Source organism: Salvia splendens, chromosome 19 (genome assembly GCF_004379255.2).
Source record: "Salvia splendens isolate huo1 chromosome 19, SspV2, whole genome shotgun sequence".
Classification (NCBI taxonomy): Eukaryota; Viridiplantae; Streptophyta; class Magnoliopsida; order Lamiales; family Lamiaceae; genus Salvia; species Salvia splendens.
The window spans coordinates 14,398,112-14,422,396 of NC_056050.1; the positions used below are offsets into that span (position 1 = coordinate 14,398,112).

Below are 24,285 nucleotides of genomic sequence, written 5' to 3' on the forward strand. Positions count from 1 at the left end.
GTGTGATCTGATCAGTAGCCAAGGGTTGACTGATGAAGAAATAGAAGTAGCGATCAAGGAATTCTGTCAGAAATCGGAGTTCATTGGAGTCGCAGGGGCTCAGCTACCAGCCAGTATAGAAGAACCATCAGAGGGAGATTTAGAAAAAGAAGGAGAGACTGAGAAAAACTCCTTACCCGAAGACACACTTTCACCCCAAGTTGAGCTGAAGCAACTGCCATCGAATTTGAAGTATGCCTTCCTCGGAGAGGAGAACTCACATCCAGTGATCATCAGCAGCAGCCTTACGAAGGAACAAGAGGCTAGGCTACTGACCGTGTTGAGCAAGAACAAGAAGTCGATTGGATGGAGTCTCACAGATTTAGTTGGAATTAGGCCCGACGTCTGCATGCACCACATTAGGTTGGAGGAAGGAGCAAAGGCACATCGAGATGCTCAAAGAAAGGTAAACCCTAACATGCGAGAAGAGATATTGAAGGAAATCTTGAAGTTGTTGTCGCTAGGGATTATCTATTCAGTGCCGGACAGCGAGTGGGTCAGCCCCATTCACATGGTTCTAAAGAAATCAGGGATCCAAGTCGTGAAGAATGAGAAGAATGAGCTAATACCAACGAGGCTAGTCACGGGTTGGCGAATGTGCATCGATTACCGTAAGCTGAACAATACGACCAGGAAAGACCATTTTCCCTTGCCTTTCATCGACCAAATGTTGGAGAGATTAGCTGGGAAGAAGTACTTCTGTTTTCTGGATGGGTACATCGGTTACTTCCAAATTTACGTGGATCCGGAAGACCAGGATAAGACCACCTTCACTTGCCCATTCGGAACCTATGCATACCGACGCATGCCTTTCGGTCTATGCAACGCTCCCAGGCACGTTTCAACGATGTATGATGAGCATATTTTCCGATTTGATTGAAGACTGCATAGAGATATTCATGGATGACTTCACGGTCTACGGAGACTCTTTCGATTCTTGCCTTCATCATTTGGATATGGTTCTAGAAAGGTGTCAAGCAAAAAGTTTGGTGTTGAATTTTGAGAAGTGTCATTTTATGGTCACCGAAGGGATTGTTCTGGGACACGTGGTTTCAGAGAAGGGAATCCAGGTGGATCGAGCTAAGGTGGATGTTATATCCAAATTACAGTTCCCTACTGATCAGAAGGGGATAAGGGGTTTTCTGGGGCACGCCGGATTTTATCGAAGATTTATCAAGGATTTCTCCAAGATTGCCCAACCCCTTACCCGACTCCTTCAGCATGAAGTAGAGTTTGTTTTTTATGAGCAATGCAAGGCTACGTTTAACCTTCTCAAGGAAAAGCTGATATCCGCACCTATCATACGGGCTCCTGACTGGGACTATCCTTTCGAAGTGATGTGCGACGCCAGCGATTATGCAGTGGGAGCCGTACTGGGATAGAAGATCGATGGGAAGAGGTACGTAATTTTTTATGCATCTAAGACTCTGAATCAAGCCCAGCGGAATTATGATACCACTGAGAAAGAGATGCTGGCAGTGGTGTATTCTTTCGAGAAGTTCCGGCCATACTTGTTGGGATCCAAGGTCATCGTTTATACTGACCATGCAGCGATTAAGTATCTGATTGCCAAGAAGGAATCCAAACCATGCTTGATCCGATGGGTACTCTTGTTATAAGAATTTGATTGGGAGGTGGAAGATAAGAGAGGAGTCGAGAACAAGGTGGCAGACCATTTGAGCAGAATAATGCAAGATGGAAACGGTGACGAAGTGCATGATAAATTTCCAGAGGAACATTTGTGTGAGGTGATTTTTGCGCCCAGAAAAATTGATTGGGAAGAAGTGTTCAAACTTACTGGTCAGAATGATACAGCAAAAGGGAAAGAGAATGTAGGGCAAGAGCCATGGTATGCGGACCTGGCCAACTACCTAGTAACTGGAGAGCTTCCAGAAGTACCGAGTGTTACCAAAGCCCAAAGAATGAAGATCAAGAGTGAAGCAAAATACTACTTTTGGGATGACCCCTATCTGTGGAGAGTAGGGTCCGATCAAGTGACAAGGAGGTGCATTCCTGACTGGGAGCAGCGGGATGTTTTAACCCACTGCCATTCGTTAGCATGTGGAGGGCACTTCGGGTCCAAGAAGACGGCAAGGAAGATTCTGGATAGCGGCTTTTACTGGCCAACTCTCAACAAAGATGCGTACGAGTTCTGCAGGAGCTGTGAGCGTTGCCAACTGACCGGTGGAATATCTGCCCGGGATGAAATGCCGCAGGTACCCATAATAGTTTGCGAGCTATTCGACATATGGGGAATGGACTTCATGGGTCCGTTTCCTTCATCCTATGGGAATCTGTATATCCTAGTTGCTGTAGACTACGTCTCCAAATGGGTAGAAGCTAAGGCCACAAGCACGTGTGAAGCCAAGGAGGTGGCCAAGTTCTTAAAGAGTCATATCTTCAGCCGATTCGGTGTGCCCAGGGCGATCATATCCGATCAAGGTACGCACTTCTGTAACCGTACAATTGAATCCTTGATGAAAAAGTACGGTGTGCACCATAGACTATCCAGCCCTTACCATCCGCAAGCAAATGGTCAAGCAGAGATTTCTAACCGCGAGATAAAGAAAATTTTGGAGAAGACTGTGAACACTTTTAGGAAGGATTGGAGTGTAAGGTTAGAGGATGCTCTCTGGGCGTATCGAACAGCCTACAAAACCCCCATAGGCATGTCCCCTTACCGGATTGTTTTTGGGAAGATGTGCCACTTACCGGTTGGGATCGAGCATCGAGCATACTGGGCAGTACAGAAAGTGAATATGGATGCTACAGCCTGTGAAGAGGAAAGGAAGCTGCAACTGCAGGAGCTTGAGGAACTTAGATTGGAGTCATTCGACTCAGCCATGTGGTACAAAGAGCGAACTAAATTGTGGAATGATCGAAATCTGAGAACTAAGGAGCTCCATGTTGGCCAGAAAGTACTACTCTTCCAGTCAAGATTGAAGCTTATGCCAGGGAAACTCAAGTCCAAATGGACAGGACCTTACATCATAACTGCACTCCGATCTAATGGGGCAGTGGAAATTTCAGGGAGTTTTTCTAACTCTGAACCTTTCATAGTAAATGGTAGGGCTGGCAATTTTCGACACGACACGATAATCTGACACGAATCCGCATGAAATTATTGGGTTGGGTCAAGTCTTATTGGATCCGTGTCCTTATCGGGTTGACCCATTAAGAACCCGATAATTTCGGGTTGGGTTCGAGTCGGATGCGGGTCGGATACGGGTAACCCATTAAGAAATAATATTATTATTTTTATTATTATTTAAAAAAATACATATTACTTTAATTTTTTAATTTCTTATAAATTAGGTTTAAATAGTATAAAACGAATTTTAATTGTGTAAATTAGGTTAAAAATTAAGGTTTAATCGTGTAATATTATGTTTTAATCGTGTAATATCAGGTTCGGGTTGTTATTGTGTCGTGTCAACCCATATTATATCGTGTCGATAACGGGTTCGTGTCGGGTGCTGGTCGTGTTCGGATTTGAAGGTAACAGGTCGGGTTCGTGTTCGGATTTACAGTTTCCTTAACAGGTCGGGTTCAGGTTAGGCCTTATTGGGTTGGGTCATTATCAGGTTGACCCGATAACGACCCAATCCACACGATTTGCCAGCCCTAGTAAATGGACATAGGTTGAAAATATTCAGGGATAATAGCGAGGTGGGTGTAGTGGATGAAATTCCTCTACAACCACTTACATCGGTTTCATACTGATCAGTAAGATAGGAATTTGGAATTCCACGTGGCTAGTTCCTTTAGCGAATAATCTTTGCATATACTGGCCAAGTAGAATTCTAAATTGCCTATTGTAAATATTGTAAATACGTAGTTAATCTTTGCGTGCAAGATAATTTCTAAAAATCCAAAAATATTTTCGGGCCTTAATTTTAATTTGGAGTACACATTGACCAAGGGATTACTTATCTGGTGCTATTTCAAATTTTATTTAGGTGCCCGTTTGAATTAGTTTCTTTTTTAGGTAAGTATAGGGGAAATTATGGAGAGGACAATAATTTGAATTAAGGCTTGTGCAGCTATTGCAGGGTGACAGCGGCTAGGATGGCGCGTGAGCAGAGAGAAGGGACACGCTGACCAATCAGAGGCCAGAAATCTAAACCGCCTCCCTTCTGAAGCGTCGCGACCGGCAACCCCTGATAACCGGTTACAACCACCTGCAACTGCTCTCTCTCATCCAAATTAAATTCACCGTCCCAACCCTTTTCCCTCACAAACCCTCATTTACACTTTCTCTCCCAAAAGTTTCTTTCCCATTTCCACCAGTTCAAACCCTACTTTCCACCACCAAATCGTAAGTTTCCGATCATAGGGAAGAAAGCGTTCGCCAAGAAAATCAAACCTCGCCGCCAAGAAACCCCGGAGGCACAACCACAGCCAAATCCACCACCACCGGCACCGACCGCTCAGCCGCCACCCATGATTTCCATGGATGCCATGATGGCATTTCTTCGCCAACAAGACCCGACAAGGGACTGGACGACGGCGCTGACCAGTTTCGGCCAAATGGGGGGGCGTAGGAACCGCACCCAGTGAAATTCCGCCTACGCCGGTCAGCCATACAGGAGTACATTCAGAGGAGGGAACTCCCTCGGCGACCGCGCCATCGGAAACCTCATTACCCAATTCGGCAGAACTTGACGCTGTCGCTGCCCATTACGACTCTAACCCTGAGGAGCGTGAGGCCAGGACGAGTCAGGAACAGGGAGACAAAGAAGGGAGCGGTGAGACAGAGAAGACACCGATAGCAGAGCCGGTTCCTCAAGGAGTATCAAGAGAGACCATAGATCTAAATGAGACGGCCAGGAAGCAGGGCCTTATGACGGATGAAGAATTTCAAGCGATTCTGGAAGGGGTATATCGGCAGGAGGAAGACGCTGCCAGGATGGTTGAGGGACCGGACCTCAAATCCATGGTAGCAGGAGGAATGGTGGAAGACAAGTCAGAAACTCCCCAGCAAGAAAAAGGGGCAGTTGAGGAGCATACTGCTCAGAAGGAGACGGCAGAGAGTTTAGAGGGATCTGAACAAGTAGCACCACCCGTGATAAAACCAAAGGTAGTTAAGAGGAAGTTAGTGTTGAAGGGAGACCAGAAGGAGGTACAGCCGGCCAAACCGCAGAGGATATCGCAACGTTGTTTGGGTAAGTGGGCATCCAGCAGGGCGAAACCGAACACGGCGGAGGATCCTCTAGAGATCGTGAGTGACGACGAACGGACAACTCCCACAAAACCTGGGGAGGAGCCACCATCTTTTACCGATCAAATAGATGTTGAAGTAGTAGTCGAGGAACCCTCTCCGATGCAAGAAGATCAGGGTGTGGAAACCGAGCGGGTGGCTGAGGGTCTGGACCTCGCACCCAAGTCAGTTAGGCCCGAACAACCGGCGAAGGAAGACGCCAAAATAGAGAGTAGCCCCACTACCCAAGAGATGCAACCAACCGAGGCGGAGGAGGAAACCCGATACCGAGTAGAAAGAAAGCGGAAGGGCAAGGCTGTTATGAGGAAACAACCTAGCACCAAGAAACAGCGTGTTGTAAACACCGGGTTCGTCATCGTGGAAGCAACCCAAAGAACTCCACCGAGCCAGCGGGAGTTGAGTGACAACGAATATACAGCCAGCTCTGAACCATCGTCCGACAGCAATGTTTCTCTGGACGATGAGGAGTACACGGAACAGCATCTTTGGCTGATCATAGGGAGCTCGTTCATCCGCCGGTAGAGAGATTAAGATACCGGCGGTGGACGGTCGACCTCAATGACGGTGTGATAGAGGAGATGAAGCTGTTCGACTCCAAGAAACTCCAGAACGCCTACCGAAAAAAGGACGACAAGAGCAAACAAATCAAGAGTGGAAAGGTACTTCATCTCCCCTCTTTGGATGAATTGGAGGTTCGCGACTCTTTTCTCGCTCTTTTGCGTGCGTTGGGTTTCGAGTGGCTATTGGAGAATGAGGTTATGAACATCCCGGTCAAGCTGGCCAAGAAATTTTTCTCGTCTTTTAGATTTAAAGTTACCACTGATTTAGATGAGGAATGCATCAGTTTTAAGGTGTTTGGGAGTGAGATTAGGATGAGTATAATCGAGTGGACGGTGAGGTTGGGTATGTGTACATTGGAGGAAGCGTTGTGTTCGGAGTGGCAGAATAGGGAGAGGGGAATCCCACGCAGACATGTGGAGTTCAAACCACAGGAGGCTTGGGGGGAGTTGACTCACCCAGCTTCAGGAGAGTTCAAGTCCACCCTCTCGCGGTCCATCCATTTCAACGACCCTATTTTACGCTTAGTTCAACTGTTCTTAGATTTCAACCTTTTGGGGCAGTCGAATTCGGCTGTGAGAACATCAATGACGGAGTTGTACATCTTGTGGTGTGCCAAGAAGGGCAGAAAATTGCACTTGGGATTTTGGACGGCATACCAGTGCCACCAAATAGCTACCCATCCCGCACGGAATCTTTCCCTCTGCCACATCTTGGGAATGTTCGTGAAGAACAATATCATCGTCAGAGAGGCTGAAGACCTCTCCCCGTTAAGCATGGTGGAGGCCCCGGGAATGTTTGACACACCGTTGTTCGTCCGCACGAACACGGTCTATTTGAGGAAGGGTGTGCCCCGCTTCTATGCAATGGGGGAGGAAGCTTTGCCTACCGGAAGGGTAGCAGCAGCCCAGGAAGTTTAAGAACAAGAGCAGCGTCGCGAAAGGATGGAGAAAGTGATGGAAGAAGTGAAAGAAGAGAATCAGCAGTTGAAAGCGGAGGTGGTGCGATTGGCATCGGTAATGGAACGAATGTTGAAGGAGTCTGCAGGACAGACGAGGCAGAGTCAGAAGCAAGAAGCTTTGGAGACGATTGTTACCAGGCTTGGAGAAGAGAACCAGCGGTTGATAACTGAGATGAACAGGATGTCATCTGTGATAGATGAGATATTGGAGGAAGTAACCAGCCAGAGGAAGGAAGAAGCTACAGGAGACAGGGGCCATGAAGCCCAGCATCCCGGACCAAGTGTACCAGTAGAACCCGAGACAGAGAGAGGAGAGGCCGAGGAGCCGGCGGACGTAGATAAGGAGCAAGCTGGGACCGAGAAGGAACAATCTCCTGCACCACCTGCCCCGCGAAGGAGCAGGCGACACAAATAGACCGCACCCCCGACCATAAGTTAGTTTTTCTTTTTCTTTCTCTTTAGTTTTTCGTATTTTTATTGTTTTCTGTGCTTTTAGGTAGTATAATTTCTTGTTTGTGCGCAAACCCCATTCATAACGCTTAGCCTATTTATAGTCTAAGTGTGAGAAGTTAAGGGTTTGTCTTTTTGGCGCATGTGTTTGTGTTTTCTGTTTTCTTTTTCGTAAGCATGTTGGCTCACACTTAGCCCATTGCATGGCCTAAGTGTGAGAAGTTTTGTATACATGTGTGTTTTGTTTGTTGGTTTCTGTTTAGGTTTTCAAACTCTCCCACTTAGCCCATTCCATAGTCTAAGTGTGAGAGGTTTTAGTTTTAATATGTTGTTTTTGTCTGATTGTCTATGTGTCCATCATACTGGCCATTACCTTTTCCACTTCACAGCCCTATCTGAGGGCAGACACTTGTGAAGTGGGAGGGGGGGCGCAATGACCAGTATGATGAATGTGTATATGTGTGGTCTGTGTTTGTGCTTGTGTTAGTGTCCTGTTAGGTATAGTTTTTTTTATTTTGTGTGTTGATTGGGCTTAAAACTCAACTGTCTTGAGCTGACGGTGAGGGGAATTGAGGGAAATAAGACATGCTGGAAAACAGAAACCACCCCCCTTAGTACCTCCTAGCCAGGATAGATGATGTGAGTATGAGAGAAAAGCCCATACTTAGAGCCATACACGAAAGCCCTCTTAAAATGTGAGTTATGAGCTTTAAGTGGAACCACTTTCCACATGCTTAGAAAAGAAAAGAGCGGCTGCCACAAATTGCCTAGGGTGAAGTGACTGCGTGTAGCAACACTGAAGGCAGTAGGAACCCCCCCCAAAAAAAACACCTTTAGAACCTCTTTTCTAACTCTTTATACCCAGATAAATACCCCTAGCCACTGGGACTGTGTGTGTGCAAGGCATGAAGCGAATGAAGTTTACTGGCTAGAAGGGTGTACAAGAAAGCAGAATCCAGCTGGACAAGAAAGTTTGGAAGAAAATCGGCCAAGGAGTCATCCCAGGCCCAAAAAGAAGGTATAAGGGTGGCGAAGCCACAGGGGAAAAAGAAAAAAAGGGAAGAAGAAAGAATATGAAGAAAATGGTCAGAAGAAAAAAAACTCGGCCACACAAAAAAAAAAATTGAAGAAGGAATAAGGGTGGCGAAGCCACAAGAAACTACTGACCAGTAGGAGATCATAGCCAGAAGCGCCAGCCAAGAGAAACAACAACCAAGAGCCCAAATGCACACAGTTCCCCACCTCAATAAAGCAGAAATTTTGAACCTAGAGCCTTAGGAACATACACCCCAAAACATTACAAGCAAATAGCCCATCTACAAGCTTTTAAGTCCTTCAGTCGCTGCACGTGAGATCTAAGTCCGAAGCATTTTGTGGTCCAGCAATTAGAGAGAACAGTCCTAATACTCCTGGTGAGGTATGAGTGACTGAGTGAACCTAGTGTTCGGCCGAGAGTGTGGGCGATCTTGACAAACGGATGTACTGACTGGGAAAGAAAAGGGGGGCGGCAGAAGTTCAAGGCTGTCTAAGGCCAGATTGCACCTGATCCCGAGGGGAGGGATGGTTGAAAATATAGCCCGATCTTTGTGTTTTAGTCTTTTTATGTTTGTTTGGTGTTTTTTTTTCTATGTTTGTTCAAGTGTTTTTCTTTGCGTCGTAGTATAGAGTCTAGTTTAGGTAGAGTCGGTCAGGGGAGTAACCAGGCTAGAATTCGACTTATTTCTTTTTTTTTTGTTCTTCACGCTTGAGGACAAGCATGTGGTAAGTGTGAGCAGTTTGATAAGTCGTATTCTAGGCCTGGGTTACTGGTCAGTATGATGTGCATATTTGAATTTTATCTGCAAAACAAGTTGCTTAAGCGTGCAGGTTGAGTGTTCTAGCCAGTAGGCAAAGCTTCAGATACTTCAGGTGAAAAGGGCGTCAGGACGATTACGTACTGACCAGAATACATGCAAAAATGGCTCGAGATGGAGAAGAAGGATAGCTGGGACTGATCAATCACAATTAAGGGCAAAGAAGTCATCTCACCGCAAGGTTTTACCCTAAAATCAAGGGTAAGCTTCCCTATAAAAGGAAGCCACTTGGAGAGAGAAAAGAGATCATCTATTTTTCATCATCATCACTCTTAGGTAGAATTCTCTCAGTAGTTCAGTCCTTCAGCCCAGTCTAGAGTCTTGTTCCTCGCCACTGCCATGGTCACTTGAAGATTAAGAAGTTCCCAGAGTTCCAGACGTTCTCATCCAGTCAGCAAGATCGTAGTTAGAAGTTCCATCGCCCGGCGTGGCAAAACACTTTTATTTCGCTTTCGTAGTTAAATTGCTTGTTTTTCCTTACGCTGGATCTTTGTTTGCTTTTGAATTTCACCGCCTAGAAGTACTTTGTTTGAAGATCCAAACATGTTTTATGCTATGAAGTTGTTTTCTATTCAGTTTACTTCGCCGATCTCTTTTCCTTTTGCCTAGTTAGCTTAGATCTAGAGTTTCTGGTCGTTTTGAGTATCGAATCGTGTGTTTCCAGTTAGTAGTTTATTTCTTCGAGTTAGCATAATCTGTTTACTTTTATTTCATAGAGGTTTGTTTCATGCAAGGTGCAGTTATGTGTTTCCTGTTTTCTTCCATGCTGATCAGTAGGCGGGATTTCAGTTTCGATGTTTGATTTTTGATTTGGAATGTTTGATTGTAGATCTGTGTTCGTGAGTTATTAATCTGTGTTTTTATGGTGCTGAATCTGGTTTGTTTTCTGATTTTAGTTTGTGTTTGTTGAAGAAGATGATGTCCATATCCAAGTTTGGGACCACTTTGCTTTTCAGACGCTTTTTGCTTTTTGTCCTTCACCTTTAGTACACCCTGCAGATCTGTCAGCCTAGTCACCACAACTACCACTTATTCTCTGTTTTTCTGTTTAGCCTTTTATAGAAACCTAGTACTTTCCGCATATTTTCTGTTACACCGCATCCACCATAATTCCACGTACACCACTACATGTCGACCACCATTCACCCTTCCTAGTCAGTAGGACACCATCTTAATTTCCCGTCTAGGTAGAGACTCAACCCAAGCGTGGTAGCTAACCAAACCTTTCCAAAATATCACCGCAATCTGTCCAACCGTCACCATCTCTGTGGGATTCGACCCCTACCTTCACTATACTACCCAGTAGAAGAGGGTTGAGGAATCTTTGAAACCATGGTCTAGGCTTAGTTAGGATCTCTATCCTGACCAGTAGGATATATCCTTGCTTGAACGACACCTACGCACCCCTGGTCCTTTCAATGACCGTCGAAGGTGAGGAATTTGTCTCGGCCTACGCCATGTCCTCTTCCATCTGCAACCCCATCTTGAGGTACCTCCACCGAGCCAAGACCCAATTGATGTTTGCTCAGATTGACGGTGGAAGAGTATCCCAAACCCAGCTCGATGTGATGTGGTGTCTTCTCACTAAGAGGGGGATCAACTTTGGGATCCTCTTCACTACTTACGTCGACCACGTCTCCAAGAAGGACGGGAGTACAATTTGTTGCGGCGGATTGATCACAGCGATTGCCGAACACATTGGCATCCCGACTACGGACTTTACCGCGGATGTGGGGGAAATGTTTATCACTTATGAAGTGCTCTTCTCAGTAGGGCTTTTGAAGACCGATTCGAGTGGTCAACCGTTCTTCCTTCAAGTAGAGCAGGATCATTTTCATGTTCCTATTCCATATTTGACCAAGGTCGACACGTGGGACCACCAAACCATGTGGAAGCTTGACACCCACACACACCGAAGAGTCATCGAAGCAAAACCCATTCAAGGGGAGTTTAGGAAGAGAAATGTCCCGATGCGCATCCCCGCATTCGACCCCGAGGAGGACTCCGCCTTTGACGCGATTGATCAATATCATGACGGCGGAGAGCATTCACATGCTCAAGGGAGTGGGGCACCGCCCCCACAACAAGAATAAGAGAAAGAAGAAGAAGTAGAGGGCCACCAACGCAATAGGAAAAACCGCCGACGAGAGAGGCCGGATCCCGCCGAGGACTTTCAAGCCAACACTTCCGCCCGCTTAGGAGAAATGTTCTCCTACATGCAAAACATGTCCAACACTTGGGACAACCGTTGGGCGGAGCAACAACAAGCAAATGTCTTCAACCAACAAGGTTGGGTGGCGGAGCAAGATTTTTGTGAGGCTAAACGGCTCGCGGATGTGCAGCAACATCAACAAATCACCGAGCTTCAAAGGATGGCCGTCGAGGCTCAAGAGAAGCGCCAAACGATGAGCAATGACATTGCATACCTCATTGAAGCCTTCGATGACCTCAACACTCGCTTCCCTCCTCCTCAATAATGATCTTTGAAGAAGTCTAGCTCATGACTTTAAATGAGCATTTGTACCATATTCTAGTTGTTTTTGTTTTGAAGACAATTTTTATTTTTATGTTTTGACAGTTTTTGCCTATGTTTTTAAGTACTTTTTGTGTTTAATTTTCGTTTTTGTGTTGATTGAATTTTTCGCAAGTTCTGGACTATTCCCAGCGACCGCTGTGGCGCGCGCAGCGGCTCGCTGGGCACTCACTGGAAACATTTTGATCATCGCTAGCGACTGCTGGATTACAACAAGCGACCACTGCTCAATTGTAGTTTTCTAGCGTGATTTTTTGAATTTTTTGAATTTTTGCCCCGTCCAGCCACTACGCGAAAAATTCAAGGTATGTTTTCTTTTTAGTAGTTTACTCACGTCGCTACCGACTCTGCAAACTTATTTTACACTTTGTTGTATATATGTTTGGGGGGATGAAGTGGTGGACCGTGAGTTTAGGTTCTTCTTTTAGGGTTTTAATTTTATGTTTTTGTTTTTGTTTTAAAAAAACCCGAAAGTGAATCCATGTCATAAACATAGCATGAAGAACTTAGAAACACGTATGTTTAGGGACACATTAGACCGAGTTGCCAATGATATGAAGTTCTTTTCATCTTTGATTAAGTATGGCTTGACGTCTTGATTTGATGGTTTGGTGAAAAGGTGCAAATTAGTGAATTGCTTGTTCGTCTTGAATCATGCTTATATACCTTGTGAGATTTGAGCCTAAATGCTTATATACCTTGTGAGAAAAATTATAAAAAGTAGTGTGCTTAAACATAGAAAAGTGCAAGTTGTGAAATAGTGAAAATTCAAAATGTGTGCTTGATCTAGAAAGGATGCTTATGAAAAAGAAAAGAAAACGAAAGAAATGATGCTTATAAAAAAAAGGTTGTGAAAAGAAAAGAAAAGAAAAGGGAGAAAGATCAAAGGATTGGAAAAGTGAGTTGAAGGAGAAAAACAAGTGTTAGAAGTGTCTTGGGTTTTTAGAAAAGTGGAGTCATTTTTACTCTACTTGGGATATATTTATTTTTGAGTCACTTTTTAGCCAAATATTCCTCACCTACCAAAGAGCCTACAATACAACAAAAAATAAAGACCTTTCGGACTTCTGATGCTTAATCACCTCTAGTAAAGGAGTGATTAGACTTTGAGTAAGCCTATGGTAAACTTTGCTTGATGCATGATTTGAGAGCTTATACACATTACCTACATACATTTTGAGAGTGAGTGCTCACACTTACCACATGCTTGTCCTCAAGCGTGAAGAACAAACAAAAAGGAATAAGTCGAATTCTAGCCTGGTTACTCCCCTGACCGACTCTACCTAAACTAGACTCTATACTACAACGACGCAAAGAAAAACACTTGGTCAAACACAGAAAAACACACAAACAAGTATAAACACTAAAACAAAAAAAAATTTGGGCTATATTTTCAACCATCCCTCACCTCGGGATCTGGTGCAATCCGGCCTTAGACAGCCTTGAACTTCTGCCACCCCCCATTCCTTCCTGGTCAGTACATCCGTTTGTCAAGATCGCCCAAACTCTCGGCCAAACACTAGATTCACTCGGTCTCTCATACCTCACCAGGAATGTTGGGACCGCATTCTCTCAATATGCTCAACCACGCTTGCTTCGGACTTGGATCTCACGTGCAGCTACTAAAGGGCTTAAAGGCCTGTAATGGGGCTATTGGGTTGCAGTGTTTTGGGGTGGATGTTCCTAAGGCTCTAAGTTTTCAAAATTCCTATTTTATTGATGTGGGGGGGGAACTGTGTGCATTAGGCTTCTGATCAGTTGCTTCTGGCTTGGGTCTCCAACTGGTCAGTATCATCTTGTGGCTTTGCCACCCTTATTCCTTCTCTTTTTTCTGTGGTCAAGTTTCTGACCATTTTTCTCCATATTCTTCTTTCTCTTTTTCCTTTGTGGCTTCGCCACCCTTATACCTTCTTTTTTTTTTTGGACTCGGGATAACTCCCTGGTCGATTTTCTTCCGAACCTTCTTGCCCAGCTGGAGTCTGCTTTCTTGTACATCTTTCTGGCCAGTGAGCTTCATTCGCCTCACGCCTTGCACACACACAGCCCCAGTGGCTAGGGGTATTTATCTGGGTAACAGAGTTGGGAAAAGAGGTTCTAAGGGTGGTTTTTTTTTTTTTTTTTTGTGGGGGGGTTTTCCTACTGCCTTCAGTGTTTGCTACCCGTGGTCACTTCATCCTAGGAAATTTGTGGCAGCCTCTCTTTCTTTTCAATATTTGTGGAAAGTGGTTCCACTTTAAGCTTATAACTCACATTTTAAGAGGCTTTCGCGTTTGGCTCTAAGTATGGGCTTTTCTCTCATACTCACATCATCTTGCCTGACTAGGAGGTACTAGGGAAGGTGGTTTTGGTTTTCCAGCATGTCTTATTTCCCTCAGTTCCCTTCACCTTCAGCTCAAGACGGTTGAGTTTTAAGCCCAATTAACACACAAATTAAAAAAAAAAACTATACTTAACAGGACACTAACACAAGCACAAAGACTACACATATATACATACTCATCATACTGGTCATTGCGTCCCCCCTCCCACTTCACAAGTGTCTGCCCTCAGATAGGGCTGTGAAGTGGAAAAGGTAATGGCCAGTATGATGGACACATAGACAAACAGACAAAAACAACAAATTAACACTAAAACTTCTCACACTTAGACTATGGAATAGGCTAAGTGGGAGAGTTTGAAAACCTAAACAGACCAACAAAACACACAGGTATACAAAACTCCTCACACTTAGGCCGTGCAACGGGCTAAGTGTGAGCCTGCATGCTTACGAAAAACAGAAAACATAAACACATGCGCCAAAAGACAAACCCTTAACTTCTCACACTTAGACTATAGAATAGGCTAAGTGTTATGAATGGGGTTTGCGCACAAACAGAAAGTATACTACCTAGACACACAAAACACAATTAAAAACGAAAAGCTAAAAAAAAAAGAAAAAAGAAAGAAAAACTAACTGGTCAGATGGGGGTGGTGGTCACTTGTTCCTCCTGCTCCTTCGCGGGGCAGGTTGTGGTGCAGGTGGTTCTACCGGTGTCTCCTCCTCCTTCTCGGCTTGCTGGTTCCCAGAATCTGCCGACTCTTCGGCTTCTCCTTCCTCGTGTTCTTTCTCTGCTTCCTTTGTCTCGGGTAATTCCTCCTCGGATACTCGTGGTTCCTTAACTCGGCCTCCATGGCCCCTTGGTGCAACAGCTTGTTCCTTCCTCAGGCTTGTGACTTCATTCAATAACTCATCCATCACGGATGCCATTCTGCCCATCTCCGTTATCAGTTTCTGGTTCTCATCTCCAAGCCTAGTAACAATCGTCTCCAAGGCTTCTTGCCTCTGACGCTGTCTCGTCTGCCCAGCAGAGTCCTTCAACAGTCTTTCCATTACTGCTGCCAATTTCATCACTTCCGCTTTCAATTGTTGATTTTCTTCCTTCACCTCTTCCATCGCTTCCTCGATCTTCCCTTGACGCTGTTCCTGGTCCGGTGCCGGTGCTTCATGAGCTGCTGCCAACCGAGCAGTGGGTGTAGCTTCCTCTCCCATTGCGTAGAAGTGTGGCACGCCTTGCCTCATGTATACCGCATTCGTCCGGACGAATGCCTCATGTATACCGCATTCGTCCGGACGAATAGCGGGGTATCAAACAATCCTGGGGCGTCTACCATCGTCAAGGGGGTTAAGTCTTCGTCCTCTGAAATGGTGATGTTGTTTCTCACAAAGACTCCCAAGATATGGCAAAGGGAAATATTCCGAGCTGGGTGGGTAGCGATGAGGTGACATGTGTATGCAGTCCAGAACCCTAAGTGCAACTTCTTGCCTCTCTTGGCACACCACATAAGATACAATTCCGTCATCGATGTTTGGACTGCCGAATTCGACTGTCCTAAAAGGTTGTAACCCAAGAAGAGTTGAACCAGGCGTAGATTAGGATCGTTGAGATGAATAGATCGGGAGATAGTGGACTAAAACTGTCCTGCCCCGGGGTGAGTAAGCTCTTCCCAAGCTACCTGGGGCTCAAAGTCCACATGCCTGCGGGGAATCCCCCTCTCCCTATCTCTCCACTCGGGCCCTATGGCCTCCTCCAAACTGCATATCCCTAGCCGAACAGTCCATTCAATCAAATTCATCCTAATCTCTCCTCCAAATACCCTGAAACTGATACACTCTACATCCAAATCCATTGTGACCTTGAATCGAAAGGTGGCGAAAAATTCTTTGGCCAAATCGACCGGAACATTCAAACTCTCATTCCTTAACAGCCATTCAAAACCCAATTCATGGAAAAGGGCGAGAAACGATTCCCGAACCTTTAATTCATCTAACGAGAGGAGATGAATTACCTTTCCAGACTTAACCTTCTTGCCTTTTGCGTTCTTGGTGCGATAGATGGATTGGAGCTCCTAGGAGTCAAAAAATTGCATCCCCTCCACCACGTCATCTGTGAGCTCCACCGTCCAACGCTTATATCAGAGCGGTTCTGCAGGTGGATGCAATAGTTCCCGATGATCGTTAGGGAGTTGCTGCTCCTTGTACTCCTCATCTTCCATGGTCGTATCGCTACCGGATTCAGATTCTTCACTGATCTCATATTCACTGCCACTCTGTGTTTGCCGGGTTGATGGGGTCCTCTGGTCAGCCTCAGTGATCACTATGCCTGTGTTCACGGTACGCGGTTTTTTGGTACTCGGCTTGTTCTTCACAACGACTTTTCTTTTCCTTTTTCTTTCTATCTGGTACCTGGCTTCCTCCTCAGCTTGGAGTAAGGCCTCGTCCTTCTCAGATCCAGCAGGCCTTCCTGACTCTGATGTGAGGTTCGGTCCCCCAGCCATTCCTTCCGTTGTTGTGCCCGGTTCGTTCTGTACTGGAGACACCCCTGTGTCTTCCTGATCAGTAGCTTGAACAAGTTCACCTTCAGCCTTTTTCAGAGTGGCTCGCTCTTCCTTGCTTGCGATCTCTATGGGGTCCTCCGTCGTGTTTGGTTTGGCCCTGCTGGAGGCCCACTTACCTAAACAACGTTGTGATACCCTCTGCGGCTTGGGTGAGTCTGCCTTGGGGTCTGCTTTCACCACCAGTTTTCGCTTGACCGGAATCGGTTTTACAACCTGAGGTGCCACTGGGGTGGGTGCCTCTACTTCCGGCTCTGCTGTCTCTGTTCCTGCATCCTTGGCTTCCGTAGACGCAGTACCTTCCTCTTCTACTTGTACTCTATCATCCCCGGCTTTCACTTGGGGGTCTACTGGTTCTTTTTCTTTACTCGGTACCTCTCCTTCCCTTCCTACCAACGGGAAAGGTCGGCCTTCTGGTATGGTTCCTGATGTGGCTTTCTCCCTGTTTCCTACTGCCCCCAATGCGAGGTCTAGACCCTCAGCCATTGGTGTAGTGTCCTGTTCTCTCCGGTTGACCCTGTTCAGAATCGAGTCAAATTCTTCGTCTGTCATGAGGCCTTGTTTCCTGGCCGATTCATTCAAATCTATTTCCGGCCTTCTCACTGCTTGCAATACCGGCTCCTCCTCGGGCGTCCTCTTTGTACCTTCGCTCCCCAGAGTCATCTTGCCTGGACTCGACTTTTTCTTACGCTCCTCAGAGTCGGAGTCGTAATGTGCGGCGATAGCGTCGAGTTCTGCCGATTCCGGTACTGAATCTGCTGCATGGCTTACCAACGCAGGCGGAGCTTCACTGGATGTGGTTCCGGCGCCCCCCGTTTGACCAAAACCAGTCAATGCCGCCGTCCAGTCCCTAGTTGGGTCCTGTTGGCAAAGAAATTCCATCATGGCATCCAAGGAAACCATGGGCGATGGTTGAGCGACGGGTGCTGGTGGGGCTGGCTGTGGTCGTGCCTTCGGGGTTTCTCGGGGGCTGGGTTTGTTTTTCTTGGCGAATGCCTTCTTACCCATGAGTGGAAATCTGCGATTTAGTGGTGAAAAGGTAGGGTTGAGAGTTGGGGTTGAGAATGATGTTTCCGCGAGAGAGATGGACAAGAATTTCTTGAAAGCAAATTGAAAATGAGGGTTTGTGAGGGGAAAGTGTTGGGATGGTAAGTTTAATTAGGGTGAGAGAGAGCAGTTGCAGGTGGTTGTAACCGGTTATCAGGGGTAGCCGGTTGCGACGTTTCAGACGGGAAGGGCGGTTGAGGTTGCTGGCCTCTGATTGGTCAGCGCGTCTTTTCCTCTGCTCACGCGCCATTTCTCCTGCTGTCACCCTGCAAAAGCTGCACAAGCTTTAATTCAAATTTTCGTCCTCTCCATAATTTCTGCTATACTTACCTAAAAAGAGACTAATTTAAATGGGCACTTAAAAAAATTTTTGAAATAGCACCAGATAAGTAATCCCTTGGTCAATGTGCACTTCAAATTAAAATTAAGGCCCGAAAATATTTTTGGATTTTTTAGGAATTGTCTAGCGTGCAAATATTAATTACGTATTTACAATATTTACAACTTCCTTAGGTAATTTGGAATTCAACTTGGCCAGTATATGTAAACTATTTTCAAAGGGAAATTGGCTGCGTGGAATTCCAAATTCCTATCTTACTGATCAGTGTGAAACCGATGTAAGTGGCTGTAGTGGAATTTCATCCACTACACCCACCTCGCTATTATCCCTGAATATTTTCAACCTATGCCCATTTACTATGAAAGGTTCAGAGTTAGAAAAACTCCCTGAAATTTCTACTGCCCCATTAGATCGGAGTGCAGTTATGATGTAAGGTCTTGTCCATTTGGACTTGAGTTTCCCTGGCATAAGCTTCAATCTTGACTGGAAGAGTAGTACTTTCTGGCCAACATGGAGCTCCTTAGTCCTCAGATTTCGATCATGCCATAATTTAGTTCGTTCTTTGTACCACATGGCGGAGTCGAATGACTCCAATCTAAGTTCCTCAAACTCCTGCAGTTGCAACTTTCTTTCCTCTTCACAGGGTGTAGCATCCATATTCATTTTCTGTACTGCCCAGTATGCTCGATGCTCGATCCCAACTGGTAAGTGGCACATCTTCCCAAAAACAATCCGGTAAGGGGACATGCCTATGGGGGTCTTGTAGGCTGTTCGATACGCCCAGAGAGCATCCTCTAACCTTACAGTCCAATCCTTCCTAGAAGTGTTCACCGTCTTCTCCAAAATTTTCTTTATCTCGCGGTTAGAGATTTCTGCTTGTCCATTTGCTTGCGGATGGTAAGGGCTGGATAGTCTATGGTGCACACCGTATTTCTTCATCAAGGCTTCAATTGTGCGATTACAGAAGTGTGTACCTTGATCGGATATGATCGCCCTGGGTACACCGAATCGGCTGAAGATATGACTCTTTAAGAACTTGGCCACTTCCTTGGCTTCACACGTGCTTGTGGCCTTGGCTTCTACCCATTTGGAGACGTAGTCTACAGCAACTAGGATATACAGATTCCCATAGGATGAAGGAAAAGGCCCCATGAAATCCGTTCCCCATATGTCGAATAACTCGCAAACTATTACGGGTACCTGCGGCATTTCATCCCGGGCAGATATTCCACCGGTCAGTTGGCAACGCTCACAACTTCTGCAAAACTCGTACGCATCTTTGTTGAGGGTTGGCCAATAAAAGCCGCTATCCAAAATCTTCCTTGTCGTCTTCTTGGACCCGAAATGTCCTCCGCATGCTAATGAATGGCAGTGGGTTAAAACATCCCGCTGCTCCCAGTCAAGAATGCACCTCCTTATCACTTGATCGGACCCTACCCTCCACAAATAGGGGTCGTCCCAAAAGTAGTATTTCGCTTCACTCTTGATCTTCATTCTTTGGGCTTTGGTAACACTCGGCACTTCTGGAAGCTCTCCAGTCACTAGGTAGTTGGCCAGGTCCGCATACCATGGTTCCTGCCCTACCTTCTCTTTTCCTTTCGCTGTATCATTCTGACCAGTAAGTTTCAACACTTCTTCCCAATCAATTTTTCTGGGCACAAAAATCACTTCACACAAATGTTCCTCTGGAAATTTATCGTGCACTTCGTCACCGTTTCCATCTTGCACTATTCTGCTCAAATGGTCCGCCACCTTGTTCTCGACTCCTCGCTTATCTTCTACCTCCCAGTCAAATTCTTGTAGCAAGAGTACCCATCGGATCAAGCGTGGTTTGGATTCCTTCTTGGCAATCAGATACTTAATCGCCGCATGGTCAGTATACACTATGACTTTGGATCCCAACAAATACGGCCTGAACTTCTCGAAGGAATACACCACTGCCAGCATCTCCTTTTCAGTGGTATCGTAATTCTGCTGGGCTTAATTTAAAGTCTTGGACGCATAAAAAATTTCGTACCTCTTCCCATCGATCTTCTGACCCAGCACGGCTCCTACCGCAAAATTGTTGGCGTCGCACATTACTTCGAAAGGATGGTTCCAGTCAGGAGCCCTTATGATAGGTGCGGATATCAACTTTTACTTGAGAAGGTTGAAAGCAGCCTTGCATTGCTCATCAAAGATGAATTCCACGTCATTCTGAAGTAATCTAGTAAGGGGCTGGGCGATCTTGGAGAAATCCTTGATAAATCTTCGATAAAATCCGGCGTGCCCCAGAAAACCCCTTATTCCCTTCTGATCAGTAGGGAATGGTAATTTGGATATAACATCTACCTTGGCTCGATCCACTTGGATACCTCTCTCTGAGACCACGTGTCCTAAAACTATCCCTTCGGCGACCATAAAATGGCACTTTTCGAAGTTCAAAACCAAACTCTTTGCTTGACATCTCTCCAAAACTATATCCAAATGGTAAAGGCAAGAGTCGAACGAGTCTCCGTAAACCGTGAAATCGTCCATGAATATCTCTATGCAATCCTCAATCAAATCGGAAAATATGCTCATCATACATCGTTGAAACGTACCTGGAGCGTTGCACAGGCCGAAAGGCATGCGACGGTATGCATAGGTTCCAAACGGGCAAGTGAAAGTGGTCTTGTCCTGGTCCTCAGGATCTACGTAAATTTGGAAATAACCGCTGTACCCATCTAGAAAGCAGAAAAACTTCTTCCCAGCTAATCTCTCCAACATTTGGTCGATGAACGGCAGGGGAAAATGGTCCTTCCTGGTCGCATTGTTCAGCTTACGGTAATCGATGCACATTCGCCAACCCGTGACTAGCCTCGTTGGTTTCAGCTCATTCCTCTCATTCTGAACTACTTGGATGCCCGACTTCTTTGGGACCATGTGGATCGGGCTGACCCACTCACTATCCGGTACTGAATAGATAATCCCTAGCGACAACAACTTCAAGATCTCCTTCAATATCTCTTCTCGCATGTTAGGGTTTACCTTCCTTTGAGCATCTCGATGTGCCTTCGCTCCTTCCTCCAACCTAATGTGGTGCATGCAGACGTCGGGGCTAATTCCCACTAAATCTGTAAGACTCCAACCAATCGCCTTCTTGTTCTTGCTCAGCACAGTCAGTAGCCTAGCCTCTTGTTCCTTCGTAAGGCTGCTACTGATGATCACTGGATATGTGTTCTCCTCTCCGAGGAAGGCATACTTCAAATTCGGTGGCAACTTCTTCAGCTCAACTTGAGGCGGAAGTGTGTCTTCGGGTAGAGGGTTTTTCTCAATCTCTCCTTCTTTTTCTAAGTCTCCCTCCGATGGTTTTTCTATACTGGCTGGTAGCTGAACCCCTGCGGCTCCAATGAACTCCGATTTCAGACAGAATTCCTTGATTACTACTTCTATTTCTTCATCAGTCAACCCTTGGCTACTGATCAGATCACACCATGCAGCAGCTTCGACGTCGGCCTGCTCATAAGCATCTAACGCTTGGAGTTTCTCCTGCAATAGTTCGGTCTCAAGAAAATCTTGGACAAGGGGGTCAATCACATCAACATAACACAAATTCTCAGAATCAATCGGTTTCTTCATGGCTTCATTGATATCAAAAGTGAATTTCTCTCCATGAAAATCAATGCAAATTGTCCCCTCGGCCATGTCCACTATTGTCTTAGCCGTTCTCAAAAATGGCCTTCCTAACAACACTCCACTAGATTCCCTAGCTTCATGCTCACTCATTTTGATCACATAAAAATCAGCAGGATAGGTAAAATCATGTACTCTCACTAACACATTTTCTAAAACTCCCTCAGGACTTATGCACGACCTATCAGCCAGTTGGATCAATACCCTAGTATTCGACAATCTGACTCCCTTCAATCGGTTATAGATAGACAATGGCATGTCATTTATGGATGCCCCCAAATCACACATTGCATGTTTGACCTTCACATCTCCTATAACTATAGGCAAAGTGAACATACCTGGATCGGCTCTCTTGGGTGGTAACTTCTCTTGCACTATTGCTGACGCTATCCCTTCCACCATAATCTTGCCATCCTTCTGGGCTCTCCCGGCTATGAAGTCGTTAATGAATTTCCCGAGAGGGGGTAGCTTCACGGCTTGGAGGAATGGTATGGTGACATCCAACTTCCCAAAAATCGACAAGTAGTCAACCGGGTTCTCTTTCTTCCTCTTTGTAACAAATCGGAATGGGAATGGTTTCTCCCCTTTTTTCTCCTGTACTGGTTCTTCAGCAACCTTCTTGGAGTTTTTCTTGAGTAGTTCTTGGGTCTGGGCCTCCATTCTGGGTTCTACTTCTTGAGGAGGTTCCTTCCTGGTCAGTAGGGTGTCGGGTTCACCTCGTAAACTTGGTGTATCATCTAAGAAGAATGGATCCTTTATCCGAGGCATAGTTCTCCCTAATTCTTCTGCTGAAATGGTATCACCTCCTATCTTCGTTCCATTATATCTTCCACCAGGTTGTTTCGGTTGAGGCGCGTCATAAGTGGTTCCTGACCTCAACGTAACCTTACTCACATTCGCCCTTTCGGGCATTTGGACTGTAGATGGGAGTTTCCATGCATTTCCCTTCAAATCACCCACCGAACTGGCCAGTTGAGCTAACTGTCTATTCATCATATCCATGTTCGCCTTATGTTCCTTCTGGGCATTTTGCATCCCCTGCACGACCTCATTATGGGATTGAAATTCTCCTTTGATGCTCTGTTGTGATGCTAGCATTTCACCCATCATGTCCTCAACGGATCTCCTTGACCTGCTCGAGTTTTGGAAATGACTTGGCCCTTGGTGTTGATAGTTCTGGGAGTTTTGCTGGCCTTGATTAGGCGGGTATTGGTTATACTGGGCGGAAGGGGTGTACTGATCTTGAGGATATTGATTCTGGTGCTGGCCTTGGAATGGATTTTGGTTCTGATGGTTTTGGGGTCCTGGGTTTGGCTGATTTTGGAAGTTTTGGAAGTTTCTCTGGTGGGGTGGCACATAGACAGGGTTCGGGTTCTGGTTTTGTGGGTTTTGGTTTTGGGATTGTTGGTTTCTTCCTGACCAGTTGGGCTGGTAGTCTGGGTTTGCTGGTCCACGGTTAGGGTTTTGGTTCGGATGAGGGTTATACTGGTTCTGACCTTGGTTCTGATTTTGGCTCCCGTCACCCCATCGGAAGTTTGGATGATCCCTCCATGGTGCATCCCGTTGCCTACCTTGAATCCAATGCCCACTAGAATTGAAGTACCCCGCGGCATTAACTTGCTCCATATTCCCGAAGTCATTAGGCTGATCATAGTTCGGTCCTTGATTTCCCTGCCCTGCACCCTTGTAATTCCCAGCTGGGGAAGGTGGTGGGGTGCTCTTCTCGATCGCACTCAGAAGTGACTTCTTCAGCTCATCCATTTTCAAATCCATTTTTTGCTCCAGTGTATTTTCCTGATCAGTAACCGAGGCAACAACAGCCCGCTCTCGATTGTATCATTCCCTTGAATGGTCATACTCTTTTTTTGCATTCAGCAGCTTCCTTAGGACTCTCTTTGCTTCGCTAACCCGCAATTGCGTGAAGCTTCCTCCTGACGATGAATTTGCCAGGTCCTTGGTTACTGCGTTCATGCCTTCGTAGAAAGTATGGTGTACTTCAATGTCCGCCATGCGATGGTTGGGACATGATTCCAAAAGACCCATGTATCTTGCCCAATAATCACTCAAGGGCTCATCATACCCTTGCTTCACATTAGTTATTTCCCTCTTCAGCGCGCTTGTCTTGGATGACGGAAAAAACTCGCCCAGAAATGCTGACTTGAAATTGGCCCAAGTCTCAATAGAGTTGGGGGGCAGGCGCATGAACCAGGTGTTAGCTTCCCCCTTGAGCACAAATGGCAAAGCCTTCAGCCTATAATCATCCTCCGTCGCTCCTGCTGGTCTCCTCTGCGCCCTACAAATTTTGCAAAACTCATGAAGAAACTCATATGGCCCTTCATAGCTCTTCCCACAGTATGTAGGCAGGATTGCGATCACATGAGGTTTCACATCGCAGGCGGTTTGCCCTGGAGTAACGACTATGGCTTGCGGGGGCTCTCCTTCAGTATGTGCGTTCAGCGTCCCGATCTCCGGGTCCTCATCTCCTTGGTTGGCCATTTCCCTTGGGTTGCCTTCCAACAGTGGTATCTCTTCTGGTATCGGTCCCTCTATGGTGCCCTTCTCTTCGTCACTACTCGTCCCTAGGTCAGACAAGGTGGTCGACAGGCCAGAACGAGTGGTTACGAGTATAGATCCTCGCTGAAGTATCTTCGGTCTCCACTGGTCAGGAGCCGAACTGCTTCTCATAAACTGAAATGAAAAGAAAAGAAAAAGAAGATTATGCACAATATATACGCCAAAGTATCACACACAAAAGTA

The 24,285-nt window shown here is 45.9% G+C and overlaps 1 protein-coding gene across 1 annotated transcript; it reads right to left on the bottom strand.

The window, feature by feature from the left end:
* Positions 1 to 12,714: 12,714 nt before the first annotated feature.
* LOC121779058 (titin-like) lies at positions 12,715 to 17,039 on the bottom strand. Its single transcript, XM_042176407.1, has 3 exons — positions 16,339 to 17,039; positions 14,644 to 14,977; positions 12,715 to 12,780 (listed from the first exon to the last, which is right to left on the bottom strand). The coding sequence occupies exons 1-3, from the start codon at positions 17,037 to 17,039 to the stop codon at positions 12,715 to 12,717; spliced, it is 1,101 nt and encodes a 366-aa protein (XP_042032341.1).
* Positions 17,040 to 24,285: the final 7,246 nt, after the last annotated feature.

What these genes read in the sequence shown, in the direction of transcription:
- LOC121779058 (XM_042176407.1), bottom strand. Translation starts at nt 17,039, where the DNA reads ATGACAGACGAAGAATTTGACTCGATTCTGAACAGGGTCAACCGGAGA. An exon ending in CAAGCTGAGGAGGAAGCCAG is followed by an intron (nt 14,978 to 16,338) that starts GTACCAGATAGA and finishes AGTAATGGAAAG; the next exon opens with ACTGTTGAAGGACTCTGCTG. An exon ending in AGAAGGAGGAGGAGACACCG is followed by an intron (nt 12,781 to 14,643) that starts GTAGAACCACCT and finishes AAATGTATGTAG; the next exon opens with GTAATGTGTATAAGCTCTCA.